General features: G+C 45.2%; 1 protein-coding gene across 7 annotated transcripts in view; it reads left to right on the top strand.

Annotated features, from left to right (window-relative positions):
- TRIP12 (thyroid hormone receptor interactor 12) overlaps window positions 1–12,201 on the top strand; it is a 112,327-nt gene that overhangs the window by 78,096 nt on the left and 22,030 nt on the right. For all 7 annotated transcript variants that reach the window (XM_060242272.1, XM_060242270.1, XM_060242269.1 and 4 more), the window contains 6 exons: window positions 5,585–5,703; window positions 6,786–6,993; window positions 8,393–8,493; window positions 9,278–9,452; window positions 9,904–10,045; window positions 11,418–11,609. In XM_060242272.1, the coding sequence (XP_060098255.1) occupies window positions 5,585–5,703; window positions 6,786–6,993; window positions 8,393–8,493; window positions 9,278–9,452; window positions 9,904–10,045; window positions 11,418–11,609 (937 nt within the window). The remainder of the gene's footprint in view (window positions 1–5,584; window positions 5,704–6,785; window positions 6,994–8,392; window positions 8,494–9,277; window positions 9,453–9,903; window positions 10,046–11,417; window positions 11,610–12,201) is intronic.

Raw genomic sequence — 12,201 nt, 5'->3', positions numbered from 1 at the left:
GACCAAGGGGTACATGGATGTTATGCCCAGTGGTCCACAAATACCCTTATCTGTCTCTAGTCTAGGATCCATTGGTCACTGCTGTTACTTTGAATTTTTCTTGGAAACAAGTTGGAAGCAAATTAAGTGATTTGAAATTAGCAAAACATTATCTATAGCCAAGAACAGTTAATAATATGACTGCCATATTCTGGACCTGTTGATGTTTATGAAAAGTCTTCAAAGCCAGGCTCGTAGACAGCACATTATTGTAACTGAACTTGGGAGTTACTGGAGCAAAGATAACAATAGTAATACCACTCCTGTCCTGTAAAAGCTGCAGTTGGTATTAGGGATGTGCAAAAAAAAAAAGATTCGGAAGTACACGGATTCGGAAGTATACGGGGGGAAAAAATACGGAATCCCGTATACTTCTGAATTCCATAGTTGGAATAGCCACATATACGGTAGATGCACGGCTATTTCCGAATATATGGCCCCATTATACCCTATGGGCCATTGAAATCAATGGCAAATAGGGTATATTTGAAGTTGCCTGGAGGGGAGGGGGTTTGAGGGAGAGCCCCCAAATTTGCAGGGGACCTGCAGGGGACTCTCCCCTACAACCCTCCCCCCCCCAAGTCCCAAAAAGATTGGGCCAGGAGGTCCCATTCCAGGAGCACCCAAAGAGGGGTGCCCCTATTCCACCATTATACCCTATGGGCCATTGAAATCAATGGCAACATAGGGCATAATTAGAGGCTACTGGGGGGCAGGGGATTTGAGGGAGAGCCCCAAAAACTGCAGGAAACCCGCAGGGGACTCTCCCATACAAAACCCCCAAGACCCAAAAAGATTGGGCCGGGGGTCCCTGTCTTTGGGCTCCCTAAAAGGCCCATTGCCAACAATGATGGGGAAAGCCCAATTAGCCACTTCCTCCACTATAATTGCTGTGGGGAAAGTGGCTCTGGCCAGAGGGGAGTTTGAGGAAGAGGCCCCAAAACTGCAGGGCTGCTTCAGGGGACTCCACAGCATGAAACCCCCCTGGCCCAAAAAAGACTGCACCCATCTGTGGGCACCCCAAAAGGAACACTGCTCCCAATGGTGAGAAAAAACCAATTAGAGCCACTTTCTTACTGTAATTGTCGTGGGAAAAGTGGCTCTGGGGAGCAGGAGGTTTTGAGGAGAGCCCCCCAAACTGCTGTTCAGCTTCAGGGCACTGTCCCACACAAAACCCACAAGGCCAAAGAAACATTGGACCAGGGGGTCCAAAAGCCAAACCTAACTTCACACCAGAGAATCTCTATAGGACCCAAATGCACTACGCCCCTCTATCTACTCTATGAACCCCTCAGGCCTGGAACCAATATAAACCCAGTTGCCGTCACTGCCACACAAAACACAATCTACTCAAGGTCTGCTCTGCAGACCTCGCTGCAGCAAACCCAGATGCCAGCTCTCCAGCCCTGCCCCAAACAACACGGGGAGAGCTGGCCAAGCACAACAAGCATGCTGGCTCTGGGTCTCTCACCCAGGTGCCAGCTTCCCTGCCACAGAACACACAGCATTCACTTGGTTTGGGAAGGGATGAGGGGGGGGGATGCACTGCCAATCAATTTGTGAGTGAGTTTTTGGGCTGTCTTTGGACTCTAGTCTATTTTTAGTGGAGGAGCGTTTTACAACCACCTTCCAAGCGCGGGCCAAGAGAGGATGCAGGCACAAGTAGGTGCTCACTTCATTCACTCTCAAAGTCTACGTTCGGGGAGCCAAACAGGCAAGTTGACCTTCAGGAAGACCAACTGCTCAACTGTCCAGGGTTGCAGGTGATTGCAATGTGGGCAGACAATGTCGCCCATATGCAAAAAGACGCACTCGCTCTGCATGCTCGTCGGTGGGCATGAGAGGAACACCTTGGCCACAGAGGAGAGGGCCGGCCAGACCTCCTCCTTCATGACCCAGTAGTGCAAAGGAGACGCTTCCTGCAGCTCGAGGGGCTCCAAAAGATAGTCCCTCACCATCGCAACGCCCGTCTTCGCTCTCAGTGCCCTACCGCTCATAGAGGGGCCAACGACCTGCCCGATGAGTGTCACCTCAGGACTTTTCATAGCGTGAATCTGGTGGGAAACACTGCCTAGCTGGGGAGGAAGGGGATGAACAACAGCAGTGGAAGTGGCAGATGAGCTGCTTCTACCCCCCTCCTCCTCAGCTACCGGCACTGGGCCCGCCCTGACTCTGGAACGCTCGACCTTCTGGGAGAGCTCGTCGGCCCGCTCGGCGACTGTGCCCTTAAGGTGCGGGTCTAACATGGTCGCCATCATGTAGACCTTATCCTGGGTGAAAGTCTGAAAGCGGGCCTCAAGCCCTTCCTGCAGCCTAACAACCAGGGCGCGCACCACTGGAAGAACGTCTGCACGGCCTTGAGCTGGCACTAGAAACGAGGCCAGGTCCTCACGGGCCATCTGGACCATGGGGACGACCAGTGTGATGCTCGCTGTGTCAGATGAGAGCATTTCTGTGTGGGTCTTGAAGGGCCCAAGAACCTCCACAGTCTGAGAAATGACCACCCAATCCTCTTGGGTGAGATGGTTCTCAAACCGAAAGACCCTTGTCTCAGAGACAAAGGCATCCAAGGCTGCTCTCTGCTCCACCATGTGCTCCAGCATGGCACAGGTGGAGTTCCAGTGTGTGCTGACGTCACCGATCAGGCGGTGCCCTGGCACACCTGTCAGTGTCTGTTTCTCATGCGGCCGATACAAGTCCGTATTCCTGTGTGAGAAGTGACCCGTGATGTGCCAACACTTCTGGAGAAGAAGTCGGTACTCATGGGTCGCAGCTAGATACCGACGATCCTGGCTTTTCGTCTGGCCCAATGCGTCCTAAACCATGAGGTGGAGAAGGTGGGCCACGCAAGGAAGGCGTTTTAAGCCCTGATGCTGGACAGCCGCCTTGATGTTGGAGCCACCATCAGTCACCACGAAGCCTGTGGCGACATTCCCGCTGCCTACCCAGTTCTCTAACTGCCGTGAGAGGATGGCTCTGAGAGTATCCGCTGTGTGTGGCTCATCGGCTGCTTTGACGTGCAGCAAGGCCCAGCAATAGCCGGCCTAGCGGCCCTGACCCTGCCTGTCGCTACTGCCACCCCCATCCTTTGCCTCACTGGATTGCCACCAATGCGCAGTCAGGGAGAGATACACCTCGAACACATGTTGGAAGCTCCAGATATCTGAGGTGAAATGCACAGTCCCCCCGGCAGCAGAGGACAAATGCTTTTTCACCACAGATCTGGTTGCCCTGAAAACAGCTGGCACAATGGTCCTGCTAAGGGTGGTTCTAGCAGGAACTTTGTACCAGGGCGCCAGGTACTCGAGCAACCCTAGCACCCCAGGATTCTCGACCACTGAAAATGGGAGCCCATGGGCGACCGACCTGGCAAGGTTCCAGGCGATCACCCACCTGCCGTACCTGATTTCCCCTCTTGGCACACAGGTGCCACCCCTACCAAACATCTCAGGCAGAGATGCCTGGCATCCCTGTACTCCCACAGAACGCTCCTGGAGAGCGGAGGTAGTCGCGATGGGACATACCTCCTAGCTGGATAGTGTTGGCCGCTTGGGCACCACAGCACCAGCATGCTTCTCCCCCTTAAGAAGCACCCCCGGGTGGTGCTTCCGCAGGTGATTCCGCATCCCCCCCGGAGTCAGGTGGGCAGGGTCCCGCCCACGACTGATCCGGGCCCTGCACAGCTGGCACTGCGCATAGCGTGGATCCTCCATAAGTTGGAAATGCTTCCAGACTTCGGAGGTGAACAGATGCCCAAACTGACTGGCAGCTTGGGTGTCCGGAGCCACCTCCTTTGAGGTGTTTGGGGTAGACACATTGTGTCTTGGGGTGGCAGGAAAGGCTGGCCGCCAGGGGGAAGTGGGCGGAGATGGAGGCACTTCGTATGTCTCCATCTCTTCCCCCTCCACCCCATGCGGCCTCCACTCCTGGTCATCCCCTGAAGGACTGCTGGTGCCTGAAGAAACCGAAGAAGGGGGCTGGTCCTCCTCAACCAGCTTCTCCTCCAGCTCCTGCACGACACTCTGCACCCTCCTTGGGGTGATCGTTTTGGACAGAAAACTGTCCCCAAAGCTCATCTCCAAGGAAGGCTGCTCGTGCTGCCCCTCCTCCAGCTGCTGAGGCCGAGCGACATCAGCTGAAGGAGAGACTGCCTGAGCAGCAGACCCCTGCTCAGTGCCAGCACCTACTGGCACCTCTGCTGAGGGCGCCCTAGCAGCAGCCTCGATGAAGGGCCCAAGGCGGGCCTTCTTCTTCACACTCCGGCCAGAGGTCGGAGTGCTGAAAGGCGGCTGTGGAGTGGCCCCACGCACAGGTGGGGGGAGACCTGGGTCCTCCCCTCCACCCCTCTAGTCTTCTCCTTGGCCTTGCCCCCAGGGCCCCTCTTCTGCTGCCTGTCACTCATGTCACCCTTGGCCAGTCTCACACAACAACAAGCAAAAGATCAAAAGAACAACAATGTTGCTGATGGCTGGGGGATCATCTACACAACAGCCCTGCAAAGCATGCATTTGCAATGCATGGGAGAGGTGGGAAAAGGCTACCAAAGACGGGAAAGAAGGCAAGCAGCTCCCCTGAGGCTGCAGAAGCCCCTTTCCCACCTTTTGCATTGAATTCTGTATATTTCCGAATATTTATACGGAAGTATACGGGCAGCCATACTCGGCTCCCGCATAATGGGCCCCAATTGGATTCGGCGGTTGATTTGGTTCGGCCGAACCGAATGCACACCCCTAGTTGGTATCCCATCCAGTGCTGATAAAAAGTGCATAATTTAACAGGCATTACTTGAGTATTCAACATTGGAGCTGGATCTAAGAATTCCCAGACTGCACCCCTGAGGTTTAAGAAGAACTGGAACTTCGTTAACAGGAGAAATATCATTTCTCTGGGTTAATCTGTTAGGAACAGTTCTTGTCTAGATTAAATTTGAATTATAGCCCTCATCCGTCCCATTATAGACTGTAAATGCTTATCAAAAAGTCCACTCCTTCACCTGATTCAGAAGTAAATGAGAAACAGAACCTGGTCTGCATACTGGTAATGCCTCATTCGAATGACCTTCCCTTTTGTGGCAAGCCATAGTTGGTCACTTTAATAAGCTGTGGCTTGCTCTCATTCTCTTCCAAACCAAGATTCTTCAATTTCATTCATTTGACAAACTATGGCTTGTCACTGGTCTGAGCCATGCTGTTGATTTATTAAAGTGTTTGTGATGGTGAAAGAGCAGGTTTATACTACCACCATCATAAAGAAGCTACACTGAGGGCTGCTGTCCATTACAATATTCAGAAAGTGTGAATATGGCAAATGTTACACACACAAATCGACAGGCATGCTCCAAGGTTGGCTTCAGCTTCATGCTGAGTATGTTTTGGGACAGGCTTGGCCTGGTACTATGTAAGGTGTGAAGTGGACCTGATGGTACTATCTAAATCTACATACCTTTTCCCTGCCAGTGTGCAAGTATAAAACCATGTGGTAGGAACAACATAATTCTTGCCAAATGGTGTTTTCCAAGTAATATCGATAAAATCTTCTGTTGCAGTCATATTGCCTCCATGCTGTCAAGTCAAGACCTGAAAATAGTAGTTGGAGCTCTTCAGATGGCTGAGATCTTAATGCAAAAATTACCTGACATCTTTAGTGTTTACTTCAGAAGAGAAGGTAATACTAATCTGTAGTTGCTCCTAATATGAATGCAGCTCTGAATTAGCTGATTCAGCGGTATTCTGCAAGGAGGTGTAACAGTTTAAGATACTTGAATACATTCCAAGCAAAATGTTCAGTTATAGGCCCTTAAGTTTAAATATGAGGGTTTCCTTTCTCCAAATAAATGCTTGTTCCAGCAAGTACCCATTGCTTCAGTGACAGGGAAGGTTATAGCAATTGTCAGATTATAAACTTCTGTAGATGAAGCAAATGAATTAAAATGGCAGTGCATGTAACACAGAAATTGGCTTGACAAATTTGTCCTGTTTTGCATGCTTAAGGATTTCTGTCTTTTTTTCCATTTAGTGATAAATATTGATTTGAGTTGTAGTTTAAAAAGTTGGTAAATGAATTCAGGCAAGCTGTATTAATCTCAAACAAAAAAATAACAGTGCCATGAGAAGATTGCTAGCATTTAACTGTGAGCTTGTTAGATACTTGGTTCATGTTCAATGCAGCACAGCCATGAGTTTCTTTAAAGCCTGTTTTGAGTGAAATATTATCCAGGGCTTTCTGGCTTCTTCCGGTTCTAATAACGGAAACATTGATTCAGTGCCCATACTCTTCCTATTTGTTGTCGTGCAGAATTCCTTCCTGTCAATCTCCCTTCTGCATGCTGAGGGTTGCACTTACCCAACAACGACAATAGGCCAGACTCTAGACTATGCAGTATTTATTTTTAAAAATTCAAAGTACATTTGAACAATTGTTGTAAAATAACCAGGCTTGTTTCATGGATAATAAACATATATGGTTTGTTTGAAGAATAAACCTGAGAAAACCTCAGGCTCATGACTTCCCTTGAAGTTGCAAACTGTAGTTTCTCATTAAGCTGAACACACTCTGGTTTGCTTGCAAAAATGCTTAGTTTCCTTAAGAAAAAGGGGGAGGGAGAATGCAGGCTCAAGAATTTCACAAGCTTGTTATCATGGTGGTAAATCTTGATTTGCTGTGAATATTTTCTGTAAAATAGCCCTCCCCCCCATTTTAACAAGTTTTAAATGTATTAATTTGGGGTTTTGTTCTTGTCTGGGAAGGTGTGATGCACCAGGTGAAAAATCTAGCGGAATCAGAGGCTTTGCTGACGAGCCCCCCCAAAGCATGCACTAATGGCTCAGGAACGCTGGGTGCTACTACAACAATAAGCACTGGAACAGCCACTGCTGCTAGCAATGCAGCTGCAGACTTGGGCTCTCCAAGCTTACAGCACAGCAGGGAAGACTCTCTGGACCTGAGTCCACAGGGGTGAGTGTGCCTTACTATTCTTTATGCAAAAAAATCTGAGATTGCTATTAATTACCCTGTTTTACATGCTATACTCACATGGTGATCATTTTAATAGGTATATTAAAGAACATGAATAATTTAAACTTGAGTAAAGGTAATATCTGACATGGATGGCCCAGGCTAGCTCAATCTTGTCAGATTTTTTGTCCTAAAATGGGAGACCACCATAGCATGTGTTACAGGCAGTGGTAAACAACCTTTGTTTGTGTCTGGCCTTAAAAACCTGCAGGGTCACCATAACTGAACTGTGACTTGATGGTACTTTCCACCAGCAGAGGTGATATATATATTCAATGGGAAAGGAAGTAAATAGCTCTCATGTTAAACTTGGGAATGCTGGTTGTAATTTTTGTTGTCATTATGCTGTTATTTTGTGCTTGTTATCGGTTGTAATTTGGAAGCAGACTCAAATAAGAAAAAAGAGGTTGTATGGACCATCCCTCACTGGCCTTAATTTTTATGACATCATATAAAACCTAGTACTGGTGAGCTGCTTGATGGACTTATGAGTGTGCACCCTCTGTATTTCAAGCTGAGAATTCCTGCCTGTCACAGATCATAGTGTCATGATAATGGCTTTTCCAAGGCATTCTCTGTAGCATGTTTGGGAATGTTAAGCCTAAACCTTTAAACACTCTTCTTGCAAGGTGCAAAAAAATGACTGGCTTTCTTTGCTGTTGTCTTTAAGGACAGCAGAACTTGAATTGCTAATCCACATGCCAGTAGTATTTAGTAAAATGTCAGTAATAGTATTTACACAAATCAGTACTTGAATAATATATGGTTGTATTGTATATAAGTGAATTGCCAGGCTCCAGAAGAAGCCTTGGTTACTGTTTGTGTTGTCTGGTTCAGGCCTTAACTTGGCAAGTACATATAGAGGATTTCTCTTTTCAGCTTTAATCCAAGAAAAGCACAGATCAGCATAGAGGATGTGTGTCAGTTTGTGCCACAGCTGTCATTCATGAGTGAAGGAAGATCAAGGGGCCTATGTTAGACCTTTTCATTTTGGCCTGTTGTAAAGTTAAAATTTTACAGATCGTATCAACTGCTCATAGTTTTAAATTAATGGTTTTTCCATATTATGCAATTAAAAGTGCTAAATTTACTGCTTATTTTTTAAAAAAGATGCTAGTTTACATACTGCCACATGAGATTATAATATGTTATTAAAATAGTTTAGGAATAAATGCTTTTATAATTTGATAACAAGGTGGTAAATGGCCTTTGGTGATATGGTCACCAGTGGGGTACAACTTCAAATCAGATATCTTGCAACAAGTATTTAAAACTTGAAGCATAAATGATTACAATATCAGGTTGGCTTATCAGGTGTCTTTTGTGATTATTTTGGTAGCCGATTAAGCGACGTTCTTAAGAGAAAAAGATTGCCAAAACGTGGGCCCCGGCGGCCAAAGTATTCACCGCCCAGAGATGATGACAAAGTAGACAATCAAGGTAAGCCTGTGGTGAGCAAGTTGATACTGGGACTTCTTACACTGTGAATGAGAAAAGTTTGCTTGCAAGTCCTTAGTATACTCTTGAGAAGAGAATGCTAGCTTTTGTCCTTAAAGTATAACTTTCTAGTCCTTGTTTGCTGCATTGAACAAAAAAGAAAGAAATACATCCTAAAAGCCCAGATACAGAAGGTGAGTGAAGATCTGAATACATGTTTTCAGATGCAAGCATAGGATATGACATTCTCTTAAGGGAAAACTGAATTTGTATCCCTTGAGCTATCCTAAGGTTTCTGAAGTATTCTACACTATGAGTGCTTGGGGAGTAATTTTTCTGGCTTGATTCCATTTACACATTTATTCTTTTGCGAACAAGTGCTCTCTAAATGCTAAAGAAACTGCTTGCTTTTGATGTAATGTAGAACTAAGGCTACTTCACCTCTTAATGGAGTAAGAGTGTAAGATGTCACAGCTAATGTACTTGGAGCTGCTGTTAGGTTGTATGGTTCAACAACACGTTTAATATATATGTGACTAGATTGTGTATATGGATAATCTGTATAGCCTATATAAGTTCTTCATAATAATTTAAAAGATGCATTTTGCACTGCTATTTATGCAATTGGATGTGATAATCACATAGTACTGTTGAGGGAGGCAATGATGTATTCAGTGCATAGTGTGCTATCAAAGAATATGAGTGTCAGTGGGTTTAGTCTGCTGATGGTGAACGTTAGGTATACTTAAACTTTCATTCTGATAGCGTATCTTTTTCCTCCCAAAAGCTAAAAGCCCTACAGCAACTCAGTCTCCTAAATCTTCCTTTTTGGCAAGTTTGAACCCTAAAACATGGGGAAGATTAGGTACACAGTCCAATAGCAACAACATTGAACCAGCACGTACAGCAGGTGTCAGTGGTCTTGCAAGAGCTGCCTCAAAGGATACCATATCCAACAACAGGTAATTTCTCAATTTTTTCTGGTTTGGTAGCTTCTATTATGTTAAAAGTATTGTCCATGCCCATTGTGGGATTAATACGAAATCTGATTGGGAGAAGGGGACAAAGATCTTCAAGTTGGGAACTGTGTGAGCCATTCAGTGGTTGGGTGAAGTTTAGGTAATGGAACTGCAGGGAAGGGAAGTATATGCCTGGGAAATAGAGGGTAAATTTTAAAAATATGGATGTGTATTGGGTAGAGAGGGGGAATATAGTGGACTGGAATGAGAAAAAAACCACTAATCAGATTTGCAGCAGATTCTTGACTACTATGGGAAGATCTTCTCTTAAGCCTTCCCATTTAAGTACTACTGAGAGGCTTGTATACATTGTAAATATGTACTTGAGTTGTGCAAGACAGCTGTGCACGTAGTATGCGGCTGTTAAATAACAGTAAACTGTGCTTTCTTATAGAGAGAAAATCAAGGGTTGGATTAAAGATCAAGCCCACAGATTTGTGGAGCGTTACTTTAGTTCTGAGAACATGGATGGAAGCAACCCTGCACTAAATGTGTTACAGAGACTTTGCACTGCAACTGAACAACTCAACCTTCAGGTTAGGATATTTTCCCTTAATATGGAGAATTTTTTAAAAAGCCAAAATATTACATTATTGCCTATAATGCATATGTTAGCAAATCTCATTTTATTTCTGCACTTAAAAGCTTTTTCAGTGCTTAAAATACATTGCATCTTAAGCATTAAAGAAAGTTCATGTTAAAGCTGGTGGTTCTTGGTGTTAAGGGGTTTTTTTGTGGGAAGTGCCCAGTTCTTTTGACTTTGGGTATGTTCTCATTGGCCTTTTGTGTATGACCAGTACCTTGTGGTGCAGTTTTAATTGCATCACCTTCTTTTTTGTTCCAAAACACATTAGCAGTAAGGATGTGAGGAAAAAGAATCATCTTTAAATAAAATCTTCAAGGATTTGTCCACAAAAAAAGGATCCCATCCATTCTAATTTAGGTGTTGTGCCCAAAAACTGAGGGATCCACATAAAGTACAATAGGCACTCAAAAGATTTGCAAACTGGAGGGATATAGGAGGTTTACATGGCTTTCTCATTTTGGTAATGGCCTTCCATGCTTTGGCATACATGCAGAGAGGATAATTGTGTCCCAAGTCTTTATGGATTATGTAACAGGTCTTAAAGGTAAGAATGTTACTTAGATTTAGAATATAGCCAAGTTTTTCTTTCTAACTGGAACCTCTGTAGATAAGTTGAGTTCTATTCAGGTAAAGGAAGACACAGGTTATGCACAGCCCCCAGAAGCAATAGCTGCATCTGTTTAAGCAGATCCTGAGTAGAAAAAATGCAGGAAAATCACAGGGTTATTCTGTATGCCAGTTATGGGGTTTTTTTTGTATATACAAATCATCACATTCACACACTTTTACATTCAGTTACTATTAAGGTGTCTTCATAGTGTTGGTTTGTAATAAGGAGCCTTCGTGTTCTTATGCAACTGTATTTGGAACTAGTTTTTTCGCAAGTTAAACCAGTTAATCCAAAATGCTTAGTTCTTTTGGCGATGACTAAAAAGAACTCTTTTATCACACTAAGTCCATATTAGAATGAGTGGTGGTCCTAACTCTGTAGGGGTGGCTTTGTGAGCAGTTGTCTGGAAACTATTCAGGCATCCTGTCCTATTTTTAGGTATCCTATTTTGCATGTAGTGCCCCTTATTGGGTATGCTATCACTGGGGTTACAAAGTCAGCACATAAGTATTCAGTAGTGCATCAGATAGGGGGCTTTATCCTGCATCCCTCACAAGCATAATCAAAATTGGTAAAATGATGCTGAGCATGTGTTAGAATTTGGGTATTAACATTTTTTGAGTTCACACCACTCTCTTTTTTTTAAAATTTGAATTTGCAGAATGATTGCCTAAATAAAAGCTTTATTCTCATTTTAATCTGGTTATTTCAGGTGGATGGTGGAGTTGAGTGCCTTGTAGAAATCCGTAGTATAGTCTCTGAATCTGATGTCTCTTCGTTTGAGATCCAGCATAGTGGGTTTATGAAACAGCTGCTGCTTTACTTGACGTCCAAGAGTGAAAAGGATGTTGTAAGCCGGGATGTTAGATTGAAAAGGTTCCTTCATGTGTTTTTCTCTTCTCCTGTAAGTATCCTGTAAACTTCAGTAATATGGGGGTCACTTCATATGTGTGGCACATGCGGCACAGTCTTAAGGGGAAATAATTTTAAAAGCTTGTGATCAGCCAATTTGGTGTAGTGGTTAAGTGTATGGACACTTACCTGGGAGAACCAGGTTTGATTCCCCACTCTTCCACTTGCAGCTGCTGGAATGGCCTTGGGTCAGCCATAGCTCTTGTAGGAATTGTCCTTTAAAGGGAAGCTGCTGTAAGAGCTCTCTCACCCCCACCTACTTTGCAGGGTGTCTGTTGTGGGTGGGAAGGTAAAGGAGATGGTGACCACTTTGAGACTCTGAGTTTCAGAGTATAGGGCGGGATATAAATCCAATATCATCATTATCATCATCATCACCACCACCACCATCATCATCACCAGCCAGTTTGGTGTAGTGGTTAAGTGTGCGGACTCTTATCTGGGAGAAGAAAGGTTTGATTCCCCACTCCTCCACTTGCACCTGCTGGAATGGCCCTGGGTCAGCCATAGCTCTGGCAGAGGTTGTCCTTGAAAGGGCAGCTGCTGTGAGAGCCCTCTCAGCCCCACCTACCTCACAGGTGTCT

Source organism: Heteronotia binoei, chromosome 6, assembly GCF_032191835.1.
Source record: "Heteronotia binoei isolate CCM8104 ecotype False Entrance Well chromosome 6, APGP_CSIRO_Hbin_v1, whole genome shotgun sequence".
NCBI lineage: Eukaryota > Metazoa > Chordata > Lepidosauria > Squamata > Gekkonidae > Heteronotia > Heteronotia binoei.
Note: the sequence above shows the minus strand (reverse complement) of the source record. Positions and strands in the feature narration are given on the sequence as shown.